The following is an 18,760-nucleotide window of genomic DNA, read 5'->3' on the forward strand; positions in this document are numbered from 1 at the left end:
CCTTACAATTCCCTTGCAGCAACTTTAAGAATCCTTCTAGAATCTCTCTCCACTATGGTCACCCTCAGAGCAGGCATCATCTAAATATGTTAGACCAACAGTCATCATCAAGGTGCAACTACTTGCAAGTTTCTCAAATGTCATGTCCTGATGACATTGGCAATTCCAAATTGTTTCATTCCAAGGCTGGTGTTTACATGAGATGGATCTCTGAAGCAGTCAGACAGGCTAAACAAGGATTCTGATAAGCATAAGGACCTTGGCATAAAATAAGTCTTATAAGGCTACTTTGCAGCTTGGGGAGAGGAAGTATATTGTCCATATTAATATTGTCTGTATTAATTTCTCAACTTCATAGTTATAATAAAATTATCACGATAAACTATGAATCTGCTACACCCACTTCATTGTATTATAAATCAGTTTTAAAGTCACCAAATTCATGCAAAATGTTAAGTTTTTCGGAGAGCAAAAACACAAAAATGAGCCAACTTGTATCCTGTGGTAGCTTCAGCTCCCTGAGAGCTCATGAACAAATAAACTACAGCACCTGGAACCAAAAGCTTTAAAAAAATCCCTGAAGAATAATAAACCCAATTACTATTTTATATTTCTGTCATGCTTGGGATAACCCTTGAAGTAGAGATTTCTGTTGTTCTTCCCTGAAGTGTACTAGCATCTCCCATATAGCAGTGCATGGAATTTGGGGGGGGAGCCCAAAATTACATCTGAAATTGGAAAGCATGCTTACGAATCCCACCACCCAAAAGACTGAAGCTTGATGAATAAGACATATCTTGTCTTCTTAGATACGATACTGGGAAGCACAGAACAGATGTATTATGAAATGTGCTTGCTCTTATTGGTACAACTGACATGTTTCCTTTCTGGCTTTACAAAAACAAGTTTCAGCCTTGACTTCAGTGAGAACAGAGCATCCAGACGTGACCAAGAATGAATTCCTAAAGCAGATAATTCCCAGATAGGCTGAGCTACCCCAGGGGAGGGAGAATTGACTGCTGGGAGAAATGAAGTTCACTCCCCAGGGGAGCTTGTTTTCTTATTTCTGTTAATAGTTACATGTTCTCTGCACTCACCAGCAAACTGACTTTCAGTTGCAGAGAGAAATATTTCATAATCTGGCCTATTGTAAGTCAAAGATAGCTTCAGATGTAGAATGATGAAATTACGAGTAAATTATGAGTTTTAAATTCACCAGTGCAGAGAAAATTGCTGTGTTTTATGAAAGAACTTGCTTACTTTTTTCTGAAACTTTTAAGCTACTTGAAGCTATCTTGCTTTGATTGTGGCTGAGAATGACAAGTAATACCTTAGCTGAAGTGATTTAAGAAACTGCTGTTGTAATCTGAGGTGAAGGGGATTTATACTATCCTTCAGAATAGCTTAAATGTCATGAGAATGCTGTTGTGTCAGTGGCAAAACCCTTTTTCCCTTCTTATCCCTCTGCCCATCAATCCAGAAAGGCCAGAGAGGGACAGGGATTGCCATGTTATATCTAAGCATACTTTTGTCAGGCTCTAGACATTAAAGCTATGCTGCCCTTCTTCTCTATGTGTAGGGAATGTATCTAGGTACCCAAGTAAGATATGCTAATACTACCAGCCTGATGAAAATGCTGCTGCAGAACATGAAGCAATGTGGGCTTTCATAGGATCACACCAGGACAGAGGTTGGAAGGAACCTTGGGAGATCATCCAGCCCAATCCCCCTGCTAAAGCAGGTTCATCTAGAGTCAGTTGCATATAATCATGAATATTTCCAGAGAAGGAAGCTCCTCAACCTCTCTGGGCAGCCCATTCCAGTGCTCTGCTGCCCTCTTAAGTAAAGTTTTTCATTATGTTGAGGTGGAACTTGCTACTTTTCCAGTTTGTTCCTGTTGCCCTTTGTCCAGCTGCTAGGCCCCACTGAAAAGAGTCTGGCCCCATCCTCCTGATGTTTGCCCTTTGGATATTCATAAGTGTTGGAAAAATCCCCTCTCAATCTTCTCCAAGCTAAACACAATCAAAACTCTCAATATTCCCTCAAAGGTGATGCTCCATCACCTTTGTAGCCCTCCACTGAACTCTTTCATGGATTTCTTTCTTTTTTTGAACTAGGGAGCACAGAACTGGACACAGTACTCCAGGTGGAGCCTCACCAGGGCAGTGTAGAGGGGGAGGATAACCTCTTTTGACCTGCTGACCATACTCAGTGCACCCCAGGAGATTTGCCTTCTTCACAGGGGCACATTCCTGGTTCATGATTAACTTGTTGTGTATCAGGATTCCAACCAGGTCCTCCTCCATAGAGCTGCTCTCCAGCAGGTCAGCCTGTAACCTGTAGAGACACATGGGGTTACTCTTCCCTAAGTGCATGACCCTCCACTTGCTTTGGTGTGCATTGGTAATGAACTTAAATTCCAGAAGTCCTGGGTATATTTGTGATCATGTTGCTGGGACATGATAAATCCTCTGCCACTCTTCCTATGAATGTTGTTAGCAGTGTTAGCTCTAGTTAATCCAGCCAAGTTAGTTAATCCAATCTACCTGTTCTGTTCACCTGTGTATACTTAAGCCAATTCCAAAAGCTGGTTCCGTACATCTGGTTTACGCTATCAGGCAGCACTGGGCAGCATCTGGTTCAGAAATATCTATTTCCTTCCAGGCATACTAAATTGAGAGAACAAGAGTTAAGAGCATTGAAACAAGCAGCATCCACAAGTAGCAATTAGTGAATCACTGCAGAAGTAACTTTTCCTGAGTTGTATGAAAACATTGCCTGGAAACCAGAGAAACTCCCCATATACTCTCAGAAACGACTTCTTCTTGTCTGTGTTGGTTTTCTGTATTAATTACCTGTTCTGTTTTCTTCTTTACACAGTAACTAAATACTTTCATGCTCTCTTTTTCCCTACATTTTTTTGAGGACCCAGATTTATAGCCAAAACAAGACACACTCTCACAAGCTTTTTGGGAATATATACAAGTGGTGTCATGGGTCTTTATCAGACCCTTAGGTTATTTATCACATATATCTCTACAGGGGCAAGAGTCTGACTTTTTAAGCTACTTCTCTGTAAGGACCTTACTGTCTCTTTACTTCATTGATTCATTTGTCTCAAAGCTCTCTGGGAAAGCATTTCCTTTTTTGTTGCCTCTGAGTCTTGTGGGTTGGGTTTTTTTTGTTTATTACTATTAATAGTAACCCTGTAGCTCTTTTGTAATTCCTCTTCATGGAGAAGTAAAACAACCATGCATTTAATTACTTCCAGCTATTAAACCCGCAATACCTACCCATTCAGCTGTGTCTGTGCAGATTTACTTTTGAACACAGTAACTATCTGCATCTAATTCTTTGTGCAGCTAACAAGCAGCTGATGAAATCAGTATTTTTTACGTACAGTGATTGACAAGATTAGACACTGTTGTGACTCCCAGCGAGAGCAGCAATTGGTGTTTTGTGGGGTGCTAGTCCTGCTTCCAGGCATGGCATTCAGTATCGCTCTGTTATCATCAGGCAAAGGGGTGATCCAAGACTTCAATGCTGGAGGAAGTCCAGTTAGGTGGAACTCCCTGCTCTGCCCTTCAAGCACCTGAGAATTCAGCATCTGGGTCAATATGGCTTTGAAAGCCTATTTCACTGTTTGTGTTGGGATTGTTTGCTGGTTCTTATCAGGGAAAAGGTAATTGTAGTAATCGTTGCTTAGGCATTTGATACTGTTGCAAGATAATGCAGCTGCTCTTGTGAACTGTGGATTGCCAGACAAGCTGGAGCTTGTACAGGTATTTCCAAAGTGCTGGAAAACTAATGAGAGTTACTTGGCATGGGTACAGAAGGGGTTTAAAGGCTATTAGATTGCAATATATATATATATATTTCATTTTTTTCCATGTTGATCACTTGTATACATTTGTCTTTCACAGTTTCTTAGTGGATGTCCTTTTGAGAAAAAGTTTTGAACACAGTAGTAATATTTGTGTCTCTGCTGCAGTGTCACCTGTTGCTTGGCACTGGTGTTTGTGTCCTCCTTTCCATAATCAGAGCCATTTTTAAGGAAAGTCTGTAGTCTGAAAATTTTCAGTACTGCAGTTGAGTTCTGGGAGAACATCAGATAGGCAAAAACCTGACTTCTAGGCCTCGTGTCACTGAGGAACTTACAGCCTCATTAGGAGGACTAGAAGTTACTGCTGTACCTGGACCAAATATGTAGACATCTGCTACATCTCAGACTGAACAGTCTATAATTTTTCCCAACTCCCAGAGGGAGTGCTGAATTACTGTAACCATTAACCATCTTCTCCTTCAGTGAAAAAAAGTAGTGATTGTAACAAGTAATTTACAAAGGTATTGGCAACGTGGCAATCAGATGGAGGGGGTCTTCAGCCAAATCTGGGTTGATACCAACTTCAGGAATTGTCATGGTCTGCCATGTAGGAGTCCTGAAACCCTGATCTCTCAACTAGGGAAAAACAGACTTTCCAAGGTATGTTTTTTTTCACAAGGAGTCAATGTGATAGTTCATGTTTTTAAGTTAAAATCTTTAGAGCTTCTATCTAAAACTACTGAATTAAAAAACTCTTGTCTCTTAAACATGGTGCATGATGTACTTCTTCCAGTCTCAGCACTTGCACTTGAAATCTCTTAAAATGAAGTTCACTATCTCAAACACTATTAGGGTTTGAGAAGTGACCATAAATGGGCAAAATACTTCAGTGAGTTCTCCAACTGTAGCTATTTTTTTTTCCCGAAAGGAAATGAATGCAGAAAATGTATTAATTGTTTGGGACTATCCACGTGACAGCCTTATCTTCTCAGGCAAGCCCTTTTAAAAATAGAATATGTGCTAAATATGATGGAATTCTTAAAAAACATATTTAATAAATCTCTTACTGGAAAATGAAATAAATTAATTTAAAATTGCAGAGTTTTCTGGAGAAAATTCCTAATTAATATCTGAACTTGCTCTTTCATACTTTGGAAAAGCTTGCGTTAAAGCAGTTGTAAAGTTTAAGGTGAACTGATGTCACAAGAGAGGTGTACATTGCTAAATCTTTCACTGAGAACTATGTCCTGAACTTGGAAACAAACTTGAGAGTACTTGGATATGCTCAAAGTACATAACTGGGAGGTGAATTGGGACTTGCTGTTCAATATATTCAAAGAACTTATGATCCATAAGACCTTATGAACTTACGGAACTTCTGAGCTTTTTATGACAGCACTGCACTCATACTTCTGTGGGTTGCAAAGTATTCATCAGAGTGAGTGGGAGGTGTATCTGAGAGGTGGAAAAGTGTGTCTGACTGGCCTAAACGTGGGAGTGAAATATTGGATACAAGAACCTTCCTTACATATATCAATGTTCCTGTTGGGCTATGTTGTCACTGCCATCACTGAAGTTCTTTGTACCACTGTAGAGTGTTTGTAAGTATAAAAAAGGCATCTGTTGTCTGCTCAGGCATCCAAACAATCTTGTAACTCTTACACATTCTTTCCTGTTAAGTAACTTGATCCACCATCTATCGCTGTAAGGCTTATTTAAATTTGCATACTTGGCAAAGCAGCATCTGTGTAGCACACAGAAAGTGTTAAATGATCGATGAGTTTCCAGTAGCAAATTAGGTAATGTGGTGTAAAGTGTAAGCTGTGCAACTCTGGTAAGAGTTTTTTTGCTTGTTGACTTTAAAAAACAGCACAAGTAATTTTTGAGTTGGTCTCCTATAAGTTACTTTGTGAACTGAATTTTATTTTATTTTAGCTTACTCAACTGAAAGACTCTCTTTCTTTAGGCTGGTTTAATGGTAGTCTTCAGCTTTGCCTTCAGCAGGATTCTATGATCTCCCCAACATATGGCAAGAGGTTAAATTTTAGATTGAAGTGAGTGCATTGCTGTGTAGGAGTTCTTTAGAAACAAATGTAGTTGGGTCCTGACCAGTGACCTGGAAAAAACAGGCAAATAGGAGGAAAACTCTTGTCTCCTGAAAGCAAAACTTTGCTACATGCAGTTTGTGAATGGATTTATTTCTCATGTTCCTGTTGATGTAAGCTTTGACTACACCCATGAACCTGTAAACAGCAGAAACATGGAAGCAACAGCTGCCAGGAGTGACAGTCATCTTGAAGCTCCAAAGGCTGCTTTCACTGGCTCTTTTTTTACCAGCTCCTGTGTTCCAGTTTTTCTGCCACTGGGCTTGTGTTGTGTTAGCCTGGACTTGCAGCAGAATAAATTGGAGCTGATGGCAGGTGCTTTTTCCTGCCTGCTGAGAACCCAGCTTTCTATTTTCTAAACTGCATTTTTAGAAGTACAGTAAGTGTAGGTGGGTTATAGAATGCTTAACAATTTGGCTGTTGTTCTTTTTCATTTATGAGCATTTTTCTTGGCTCCAAATCCTCCTCGTGTCTGTAAAACTGAAGATGTTTGGTATTCCTTCAGCACTAAATCAGCCAAGGGAGACAAATTCTTCTGCTCTAGTTTGTAAATATCTGTAGCATAAAAAAACCCCCAAAACCTCAACAAATTGCTCATTTGACTCCATAAACTGAATTGCTCTTTTATCTCTTTATCTTTTTTAATGGTGAAAACAGTTAAATGGAGTACTGACACCAGTTTGGAAAGAAGCAGGCTCCTGTGGATTTAGAAGTGCAACAGGTCCAGATTATCAGTGCTGTACTAACTGGGTGGCAGTTATTACATTTATAGCAGTTAAAATATTTATAGCAGTAAAAACACTTCTTTTTCCCCTTTCCCACCGTTGTTTAGAATAGTTATTGGCTTCTGCACATTGGCTTGCATTTAGGTGTGTTTTTGTACAAGATAAGAGCTTTGCCTCGGTGTCAAATGCCTGATACATAGCAGGATGTGATATGTGGCTTTTTTTGTCTCTGTTTATGTTTTACTGCTGTGGCTGGGTTCTCCTATCTTGTGGATATGTAACTTAATGCTAACTGAAAGGAGAGCTGTGGCCAATTGCTCCTTATTTTTCCTTCCAAGTTTCTAATCGATAGACGTCAAGTTCTTTCTGTAACTCTCAAAGCACAGGGCGTTGATTTCTGGGCAGTATCCTGTTTCTCTTTTGTTCATTTTTTTTTAAATATATACATAGCTAGATCACGAGCAGGACTCATTATTCAAATCCCAGGCAGCGCGGGTGCTTCCAGCCCTGGGTCAGGAAGTGTTTGGCTTTTGAAGCGTAACGGCTGCGGCGTGGAGCTCCCTCTGTGCTGCCGTACCATGAACCCAGCCTGAGGAGATGCTGGGGATCTTTCTGTGCTCCCTCATCCAGGGAATCTCTTCCTGAGACTTTCCCCTTCATGACACCGAAGTTGGGTGACAGTTTTGCTTGGACATGCCCGTGCTTCTGAACTGGATCCCACAGCAGAAGGTACTGACTGCTCCTAAGGTGCATGCGTGAGGTTGGTTCGTCTCTCACCTCTGTTCGTGTTGGAAGGGATCTGACACTGCACCTTGAGTGGTGATGGAGTGAGAGGGGCCCAAGCTTCTTCCTTGCTTTGAAAATGATCTCCTCGCTAGAACTGCTGCCATTAAGTAGCCAGATTTGTTAAGGGTGTTTGTTAGATTAGTACTTCACTGTGATGCTGATGTTTATAAGCCTTATGGTATGGAGAGGGCCTTTGCTTTGTTAATAAATTCCAGACTGAAATTTTCCATGTGGAAGCTAGAAACAAAGTAATGAGCTGCAGCTTCTCTGCACAGTGAAATTCCATCCAGCTGTAGAATATGCAAGTGAATTCTGTTCTTCTTTGCAATAGCACTGAAGTTCTAAGTTTGTGTTAAAATCAGAACACTGATCAGTAATTATTGCAGGATGTGTTTGAACGTTATCCCTGCAGCAGAAAGAGGAACTCCACCTTTGTTTACTGGAGGCTGTTGCAAATTTAAAAAGAGTATATTTTTTGAATGCTTCGTCTCCTTTCACTGCTATTCAGGAGAGCGTGCAGTGTCACCATGGAGATACTCTGCATGTTCTGGAGTTGTGACAAACTGTTCCAGTGTTATGCTGAAGCATGGATGATTGAGTAGGCTTGATGGCCTCTCTGTTTTTCAACTTCAATATACTGATGATAAACACCTCGTAACTGAAGTTCTCCTTCAGAGTTTTAAAGCAGAGTTGATAAAGCTGGAATTAATGTTAACAAAAACCTAGTCACGTAACATGAGAAGGCATGCAAAGAAAGTTTTAATTTGACATTGTTTATTTTCCTGGAGTCCTGTCTTTGTTTTCCATCAGGACAGGTAAAAGAACTTGCATTAATTTTATCAGCTAAGCTGGTATTTCCAACATGAAAATATATTTCTATCTCGAACACAATGATGCTTCTTGGTGAGTAGTAGAATAGTCCTTGGCAGTACTACTCAAATGCTCTTTGAATAGCATACTATTTATGCACAAGAAAGGTGTTTTCTCTCCATATGACCCTGTTGTATTCTAGTCACAAGGGACATAACTGGATGGACCCCATGAACTGCAGAACTGGTATTAATAAATCTGTCTTCTAGCCAGGGTGAAGTACTGCAGCCCTATTCTGCAATAGCTGGCCAAATGGATGATGTACTGCGGTAACTCATAAAGTCTGTAACAAACATCATGGGGTTTGTGGGGTTAAGATGGTGTAATGTGCAAATGGAATAGATTTGGGGACCATTCATGCTGTTATTAGTTTCAGCTTGCCAAAATTCTACCGTCTCTGTTAAAGAGTTGTGAGAGTATAATATCCATCATGTTTTTTTCTTAATATTCAGATTTGAGTCTTACTGTAGGTGATGCAGAGCTTGGTCAGTGCCTTCTGTTCTAATTTGAGTACAGCTGACCTTGCTTGTTGCATCCCCACCTATTGAATCAGATGTAATTGATTCAAGAGTGATTCATACGACCGTAAGCTATGCAAATATGAATAAGAAATTCAATTTGGTACCCAGGTGAGGGTTTTTTCTTCTCCATAATTAGACTTATTAGATCAATCCAGTTTCCTTGGAGTAAAATATCACCTCTTTAATGTCGTCATTATGAAGCTTCTCTTACTTGCTTCTTAACTCAGTCTTGTATGTTCAATTTTGGTGGTTTGGGTTTGTTTTTCTTTTGTTGCTGTTGTTGGTGGTGGTTGGTTTGTTGTTTTGCTTTTTTTTCCCCCCTCTACCTCTTAAACCAAGTTTTGGAGTGTTCCTTACACCGAGAAACAGACCTACTATCACAGGTCTTGTTTTGGCACAGGCCCTGAACAAGGATCTCTGCTCTTCCAAGTTCTCTTGGATCTGTTCAGAGATTTAGGAGTTAGTACAAGCATTGTTTCAAGGGTCTTAAAGTTCACATGACCATGTTGTCTCCTGACAGGCCTGTGCAGCCCTTGAAATCCTGGAGCATAGGAAAGCTCTTGCATCCATTTTGTCTGGTATCAATTTATTAATACCTGGCAGAGTTCAGTGTGCCTGTAGCTGTTTAAGCATGAGGTCTCTGTTGTATAAGAAAAAGCTTTGTGTTCTGTTCCAACACATTTGGGTAAATACATTGTTTAATCCCTTCATCTGGATAAGATGCCATATCTATCTAGTTCTTCATGAAGCTTGTCAGGATTTTTGTTTGCTTTTCTGAAAATTTTTCATATGTTTGCCTGGTGATGTGTGTGGTCTTGGGTCTTAGCTCCTAAGGACCTTGAAGCTCCTATTCTTCTCTTCTCTGTTTTCCTTTTCTCTTCATCACTTGAAGATTTTTACATTCTGGCATCAATAATGCATTATATTGGACAATTAACATTTAGAGTGTCAGTTTACGAGGCTTATGTTAATTTGTATAGACTGTGGATATGCTTACCTCTAACAAGTTTGCATTGTCTTATCACTGTGTTGGTTTTAAATATTATTTTTTGGTAACTGTCTTGTTACACTTTATGTTGTAGCCTGCTACTCCTCAACATTTTAGGGAAATTTTGAGTAATACATATTGAAGAAATACATATATATAGGCATGGCTTCTGATTTCTCTTTCTGGTTTGTGAACAATCACAGCACCACTGGCTCCTACCTTTCTGACTGAGGAGGTCTCTGCAGCTCCTTTTGGGATGTAGTCATTATCATCTTCTCTGCCCAGTAATATTTGGAAAAAAAGTGATAGGCCTCTAGAGCATGGGACTTGGGAGAGGAAGAGCATGGGAAAATTAACTTTGTGCGTTGTTTTGGCACTGACACCACTGGGTTTCTTTGGGCTAGAAGTGAGCTTGAAGAGAAATATTCTGCATATGCTAAATAGTTTACTTCTTTAAATATTTTATGGATTTATTTGCTTTATATATAGGTGGGTTCTACAAAACTGTGTGATAACTCATTTGACCTTTCTTCTTTGCTCTACTGAAACAGCTGGTAGTATATATGTCCAGGAAGATTTATGATGGTCCTGTGGGTTTCAGGGATAAGAATCCCACTTCTCCCCTTTGGCTGCTTGGTTTCATGAGACTGCTATAGGGAAATACTAGAACTTGGACACACTTTAAGTTTTGAATGTTTTAGGAGTCTGTCTTGGTATCAATAAACTGTTCTAAAAATACTTAAGAGGTTTAACCCTGCTAATTCAGTATTTTTAAATCACCTATCTTGTCTAAACTTGCCCTGCAATTTCAACATATAAGCTAATAACCTAATATCCAAATAAAAAAAAGTTACACAACTTCAATGGCAAAACTAGGGCTTCTTGATATACAGAGGAACAAAATGTTAAAAACCAACAACATTTGCCAGAGAAATGTGTAAGAAGCCACACTGGTGTGGTTGCTGTGCTTGACAATTGTGTAACTTTCCCTGTACCAATTTCATGAAAATGTAGATGCAAACTCCTGTTTAAACTCCACTTGATCCCAGTTAAGGTTTTATGTCCAAAGACAAAACATGAAACAATAATACTGTAATCTGATCAAGTACCTCTCAGGTGGCAGTGGCTCTTTATTCTTGGTAGGGTAGTATAGCCCTAGAACTGAAGACGATCAGGTCTAACAGTTTAGGCTGGCACATAATGAATCATTTGGCTCATTGTCATCACTATACAGTTACTCCTGTACACTAAAGACTAGTAGCAATATTAGTATATCTCTTGTACCTCCTGCTTGAAGCAGTTTTTCACACTGTACTATCTTCAGAATCCATGAAACAACCAATGAGAATGTGGAGCTGGTTCTAGGTTGTCTGGCACATATTTCTTATCCATTGTGGTGTGTCTGTATTACATGGTTTTTCTCTTCATCTGTGTATAAGAAAAGTATTCATAACTATGGAGATTAAATGGGTCTAAATATTTCACTTTGATACATCACTTTAATTCTGGGAATAGGAAGTAAAATGGGAAAAAAGTGAACACAGATGAGGGTGCACACTAAAAAATAACTTATTAGCTTGTAAAAAAGGTTATCTAAATAAAGCAGGGAATAAAGACTGGTATGAAACTTCTGTTCTAATATTAGGATCCCTCTATGCTGAAAGGAAAATACTGTAGCAGTAAATGCAGTAGGTACCAGATATAGAACAAAAAGCTACACAGGTAGCAGGGATTGTGAAACAGAATTGTGACAGAAGTAGTAGTGACTGGTACATCTGGAAAAGATGGAAATAAAAAGCAAGTGATAAATAGCAGGATGGTAAGGTGGTTTTAAAAATAGAATTGCTTAAAAGTCTGTATATGTGCTCGTGGAGGAGATTTCTGAGAGAGGAGGAAATGGATGGGGAATCCTATTGTATTAGAGCTGGTCGTGTCTTATCCCCAGACTGTTTGGACATTTGCTGGTGGGGGAGGTGAGGGGGAAGGATGTGTTAGGAGTCTATTGGGTATTATTGCAAAGACTTCAGAATTTCTTCTCCAGTCTTTTATCTCAGAAGAGATGAACACGCGATGCAACCCAGTTATTGGAGTGGAAGTGATGGTGCACTTCTTAAAAATCCAAAATGCCAATTAAGCAGCTGACATTGTTTATTCTAGTTGACTGCCTGTACACTTTATGCACTTTGAGTAGAATTATTATTTGTCACTGTGCTTGATATAGCAATATAGCTGAATTGTCATGTAGTAAATGCTTCATTTTAAAAAGGGAAATGTAAATTAAAGCACTGCTAGTTTGTGAATTCTGCTAAAATAGAGGGCTAAGGGATTTAAACTCTAGCCCTTCTTTAAACATGGGCCATAGAAAGAGTAAGAGGACTGATCAGCAGAAGAGCAGCTGCATCAAGATATTAACTGGTAATGTACACAGGGACAATGTCCACGCCCAGCTCAGCTGGCTTGCCCTAGGAGGAAGCACAACTTGGGCAATGGTAAAGCAGCCTGGTAGTGAGAATGAGTGAAAATTAAATACATTTTAATGTCTGTATCAAATGAAGACTCCAGCGTTTAGCATTACTGAAAATTGAGATGATGATGGCATCTATAGGGATGGAAGCCAAAAGGTCAGTAGATCATAGGGTGGTTGAACTTCATTTTGCAATAACTGAACTGGAAGCAGATTTCAGTTCAACGTCCAATGGATGAGGAGAATGTAATAGGAGATGGGAATCTAGAGGAGGTAGTTTTCCACTGTGACTTGCAAAAGTACTGGGATACAAGATTACTGCCTCATTAGCAAGTTGCAAATGTCACTGCAAAAAAAGATACTGTATCGAGAATGGTTTATTTACTAAGGTGTAACTTCGGAGTTTTGTTTTTAATAGAAAAAATACTTGGGAACAAATTATCATATATTATAGATACAGTGGCAAGTTTTATTGAATATAAAAGCTGCTGATTGATTGCATTGAATTAGGCAACTGAGAACAGATTTATCTTACGAAAAAAATCAGATATTCTCTCTTGATCTCCTTGTTGCTAGTAACATCTCCAAGGCCTGTAATGTGATGCCATTTGTTACCTTTCCAGAGATGGTGAGACCTGTTGAGAAAGAGAGTTGGTTAAGCAGAGTTAAGAACAACTAGTTGTTCAAAAGAACAACTAGAATCACTCTGAGCTGTGGTCAGGAGATTTGGACAAGTCTTTGTTTTCTTTAGTGAAGGCAAAATGAAAAAGGACCTTTCACACTAGATATGTTCCTGCCAAAGGCAGACATCTCCTCAGGATGGTTGGGATAAAATGGAAGAAGAACCAGATGCCCTGGAAAGACTGGGTAATACATGGATAAAGTCCAGAGTTTTTGCTGGAAATGTGTAATATGGCCTTCTAGGGTATGGTAGGAATCTGTGGTGGTAGGGAAGCATGATGAGAGGAGGAGAGAGATTTGGGTGTGCATGATGACTGAGGCAGCAGGGAAATGTGACTTTAAAGTAAGCTGTGCCAGAGCATGGATGGGGTGAAATTGTTATAGTAGAACATAAAGGAGTTGTACATGGTACTTCAGTAAAATTTCCATACTCTTCCTGTCTCTGTTCCAAACCTTTCAGTTGAAACTGATGGGGAATGCTGGTCTCTCTTTCACAAAACTGTTTCAACAGCTGTCCTAAGAATGAGTATCTAGATCTGCAAAATAATGGAACAGTGATGCCCCTACGCAAAATACATCAGCAAGGAATGCTGATGTGGGAAGAGGGAGCTACAGAGAAGGCAGTCTCAGAACAAACAGAAAAAAAGAGTGTGAACATTTGTCAGTGGACTTTCTGGTAATTTAAAACTCATGTTCTGAAACAGGTTACAGTAAAAAGAAATTAAAATTATATACCAGAAATTATTAGCTTTGTTTCCACTGCATAAATTTTCTATGCAGAATTTAGAATTTACTATTTTTATATTGCCAGCCAAGAAGTTAATGGCACTTCACTGGAGAAATATGTTGTGTGAATACTTCACTTTAGCATGTGTTTGACATATCACTGTCTGTGTTTTCTCTTTTGTGGCTACTAACAGACCTTTCAAACTGTTGCTTTAGGTTCCTGATGTCATCAGCAGCATAAGACAAGTCTCCAAAGCAGCACTAAAAGATGCCAAACCAAGTAAGGACAATGAAGATGCCTTCTATGACTCTCAAAAATTTGAGGTCTTGTACTGTGGGAAGGTGATGGTGGCTCACAAGAAAGCTCCATCCACACTAATTGATGATTGCATTGAAAAATTCAGCCTTCATGAGCGCCAGCGCCTGAAACTATTAAACGAGCAGCGGAACAACGAGTCCGGTTTGGACTTAACCCTGTGTGAAGGAAACGTGCCAGCTTCTCCCATAGACAGCCCATTTGAAGAGCTGGACTGCCCAAATAACACCACAGGGCATCATGCAATGTTTACAGTTGGCAGCCAGAGCAACTTGACCAACCTGGCCAGCACTCGTGGCTCCTTTCCAGAACGAATTTTGGAGGACTCTGGTTTTGATGAGCAACAGGAGTTTCGCTCCCGGTGCAGCAGTGTCACTGCAGTTATGCAAAGAAAAGTTCATGACACTAACCTGAAAATACAGTCACGCAGAAGACATGCAAGTGCCCCCAGTCATGTTCAGCCCTCTGATTCGGAGAAGAACAGGACAATGTTGTTCCAGGTTTGTGGTAGGATGAGCAATTTCTCGTTGGTTTTTGCAGCGTATCTTCCGCTGTGCAGTTTGATTGAGGCCGGGGCAAGTTTTGCAAGATAAGTAATGTGGGTCCAGTATGGTTTCATGATTTGTTCAAAAATATTTATGTATCTGTTCATAAATGATTGGAACACAAGTAGCAGTGAGGTTTCTTAAGGAAGTCACCTTAGCTCCTGAGCTCAGGCAAATTTTAAGAAAAAGGAATCATTTAAGGAGTAATTACTTATTCTAGGAAAATCATTATTTTTTGTGCAGTTCTGATCCATCTGTGTTGGTGAGATTTAGGACATAGCTGGAAAAAATGAGTATACTTTAAAAAATAGAATCGATTAAGACTTCCAAGTGAAACATCCTATTTTTTTTCAATACAATTAAAAGAAACTCACAACTTCACACGAGGCTTTCAGAGCCTTATGTTTGAGCCAGCCTCTTCTTGATAACTTGTTCTGATGTTCAGTTTGTCTTTCCCTGGTGAGTATTCAGATGTCTATTCACTGAAGGCTTCTTCCTTCAGACCTCCTGGTTATTTCTTCTCTTGCCTGGAGAGCATTTGACATCTTCAGAGGCTGTGTTGAGAAAACAAAAGGACACTTAAAGGAGGTGACCCATAAAAGAAAAGTTCTTTGGACCTTAAAATAACAGAGGGCAAAACGCCTGGGCTTTAAAGATCATTCTTGCCTTTTATTCTCTTGGGGAAATGCTAACTCAAGTGAGAATACATTGCCCTTTAGAAAGCCACGGCCATCCTTAGTAATGAAAAGGATTTGTCTGAGAAACTCCCCAATCCCTATGGAATAAGTTTCATAGGCTTGTGAAGCAGTTTGGAAAAACTGAAAGATAGCTTGCTGCAAAACAAGCTATAGAATTATGACAAAACCAAAAAGTATCACCTTAAGATCAACATAGTTTATCAGATGACCTACAGCATACTTTAAAAAAAAATTAATCCACAAATTTTGGGTTTTGTTGCAGCTGTTAATTTAGTCTCATTTTTTCCTAAAGGTTTAAGTATTGTCCATCAGGCATGTGATCTTTGGACCAAAATAATTCAAAGAGAAAAGGGAGGGGGAAAAAAGCTGTTTTCTTCCCAAGTCTTTTTCCTATTCAAGTGAGTGTATTGTTCTTGCTGAAATATTCTTGCTCAGTGTAGTCTGAATTATGGCATCCTTGTTCCTGCTGAGTAAGCTGTTGTGCTGAAGGTACTGTGTGTTGAACCAGAAAGGGCTAGATTGTGACAGTTTTGTTGCCATTAATTTGTGTCTCTAAGGCACAAAAAGACATAAGCTAAGCTTATATTCTTTCCCTTAGGTTGGAAGGTTTGAAGTTAACCTCATCAGTCCGGACACCAAATCTGTTGTGCTTGAAAAGAATTTTAAAGATATCTCCTCATGTTCTCAGGTAAGCATTAACAAAAAGCAATGTGTAGATCATCAGAAGAAAAAGAATTTACTTTTTCTTCAGTTGGATTGTCCTTCTGTTCTATAGGCAACAGAAAAAAAAGAAGTACTGTGGTTTTTTTCAGCATTTTATGCTGTTTTCGTCTATACAGTCTCAAAAGCCATTGTAAAACAATTTATCCTATCTAAAGTACCACGAATAAAAATAAATTTCTGATTTACCCTATTGGCTCCTTAATTAAAAAAAAAAAAAAAAAAAAAAGAAGAAGAAAAGAAAAAAGGGCATGGGGGGATTTTGATGTAATTTTGCTGATTGTGACTATGTGTATACAAATCCTGGATGAAGTTTGAAGCATTGATTTCTTTGGGGAGTACATCTGAAGAAACTGGATATTAAAGTGATTGCTTCATGGAGACTTGCAGCAGACTTGAAGGACTGATTTGCCATTACAAGGGTGACAGCTGTTACTCAGATCAGGGCTTTCATTCATCTGGCAGCACTTGCAAGTAGATCTTGCAGAAAAATAATTCAGTGCCATTCCCAAAGAGCTTAAGTACAGAAAAGATAAGTGCAAAATAACAGGCTGAGTTGTGGTAGTGGCGACTTTGATCATTGATCAGAAAACAAGGCATAAACTGTTCTGCTTTGGGACAACACTGGGAATAACTTTGGAAGTAGCTTAATCTCCATTTAGAATGCTCTGAGTGTGCTCTCTCTGAGGAACTAAGCTCATGAAAGCTTCTGCAGTGCAAGGAGGAGAGCATCAGATCAGCCCTCCAGAAGAACAGCAGTTTGCTTGAGTCATTTCTTCTAGAAAATATGATGATAGATGAGCCTAGCTATGTCTAGTAACAAATAAATGTGTCATCTAGGGTTAAATGCCAGGGCTGAGGGACTCACATTCTATCTTTTTGCTGGTTTTGTTCAGCACCTATTACTTCTGGCACGTATTGTTTTATTACCTTTTGTCCTTCACTATGCACATGCATCATTTCACTATTCCTTAAAACTTGATATTGTAGTTTACAGTAAATTTCCTGGCATGCTCTAAACCTCTAGTTCATCCCCAAGTGAGTTTTTTCATTTGAATGTTAATCTCAAATCTTCTTTTGCATGACTTTATTACCATTGCTAATACAAATTAAGACCTGGTCAATACTTGTAACTCCAGTGGGGCCTTGAGCTACCCCATAAAGGTTTAGGCCTTTAAGTCAAGTCTGCTGTTTAACTAAAATTTGTATTGCTCTTGGTAGAGAAAAAAAGAAAAGGAAAATATAAAATGGATCAGTATAATCAAGCAATCGTATTAATAGCTTTAGGTTAAAGAAAAATCAAATTGTTTCTTGAAGCAATGGTATGGAAAGGAAAATTTGCAGACAGCTTGAGTCTTCTTCTGCTTTGTGGGTGTACTGAGCTGAGTAAAAGTGACATTCAGGTCCACGAACTGTGCTCCTGGGTTGCATGTACATACTGTAACAGACAAGCCAAACAGGCCTAAGCAGGGACAGTGTTTATTCTGCTAACTTCAGAGCCTGGTGGAGACCAGCAAGACCATGACAGACCTTCAAGAACTAGTTTTCCTTCAGTAAAATAACTGTGTACAGGAAACAGTGTTGAGTGATGCTGTGCGTTGGGCTTTGGACATGGAGTTTTTCACTCCACCTCTTCACTTTCATTTAAAGCAAAGCTTTTGTTGTTTTGCACGCTTGCATAACTCAAACAGGCACTAACAATACTGTGGAGGGTTTCGTTGTTGAGGATTTTTTTAAATGAAAAACTAATACTTTAGGGAAGCTGGGTGTTTTTTCTGTGTCCAATAGAAATGAAACATTAATTTATTTGGATTTGGTTGCATAAACCTCATCAGTACTACTTATAAGAACACAGTGCTAGCCACAGGGCTTCTCTGTTGTGGATTTATAGAGTAGTGATTTACTGCATATTGTGAGACTGCAGCTTAGGAATGTTTGCTCATTTAAGCTTTACAAACAATGAAAAGGAGGTGTTCTCTTCAGTTTTTATTCTGGATACTTTTAGTCTGGCCTAACAAAGGTACTTTTATTCTGTAGTTTAATTATGGTTGATCTGCTGCATTCAATAAATTATCTGCAGTCCATATAATTGTCAGAGCAGCAAATATAATTGATGATAAACCCTTGTGCGTGCCACCTAAGCTCAGGTGTCAGACAAACCATAGAAGTTTTCTTGTTGCAGCATTGCTGACCTTGAAGGAACCCAGTACAACAACTCTACTATTTTGGCATGACAGGTGTGGCCACCCTCTTAAGGAAATGTGGTGGAGGTAGTGTTAACTGAGGAATGTACTGTGCTATTTATGCTTCAGTGGTGCAAGTGTCACGGCCATTCACCCCCCACGCACACACACAAATGTTCTCTGGCAGAGATTGAGAAATCAAACAGCAGCAGACTTGTTCAGACACTGTTAGCTGTGAGAGAAATGGCATCTCACTGAACCACCTTAAGTAAACATGGTGTCCTTGCAAAACACAGGGCAACGTTTTGCTGTTAAATATATCTACATATGTGTATACATCTGTTCCTTTTTATTTTATGGTTTTGAAGTCTTCGTGTGTCGCAGGAAAATGGGTTCAATTAAGTGAGGATCAATGTGGTACTGGATTAAGGGTCAGGCTTTTGATGATCTCGGAGGTCCTTTCCAACCTGGCTGATTCTGTGGTTCTGTGATTCTGTGGTAAATGAATGTCATTTGTGCCATCTTAGGTGTCATCTGCACCTTTGTTAAGTTTTGCTTAAGTAGTACAAAGGTAACTTATGGGGTTTTCTTTCTAAAAACTGCAGCATG

The 18,760-nt window shown here is 39.3% G+C and overlaps 1 protein-coding gene across 2 annotated transcripts in view; it reads left to right on the top strand.

The window, feature by feature from the left end:
* Nucleotides 1–18,760, top strand: part of TBC1D4 (TBC1 domain family member 4) — a 107,597-nt gene that overhangs the window by 49,872 nt on the left and 38,965 nt on the right. For both annotated transcript variants that reach the window (XM_030445204.1, XM_030445213.1), the window contains exons 2-3: nt 13,906–14,505; nt 15,847–15,936. In XM_030445204.1, the coding sequence (XP_030301064.1) occupies nt 13,906–14,505; nt 15,847–15,936 (690 nt within the window). The remainder of the gene's footprint in view (nt 1–13,905; nt 14,506–15,846; nt 15,937–18,760) is intronic.

The sequence above is a fragment of the Calypte anna genome, chromosome 1 (assembly GCF_003957555.1).
Source record: "Calypte anna isolate BGI_N300 chromosome 1, bCalAnn1_v1.p, whole genome shotgun sequence".
In the NCBI taxonomy this organism is placed as follows: Eukaryota; Metazoa; Chordata; class Aves; order Apodiformes; family Trochilidae; genus Calypte; species Calypte anna.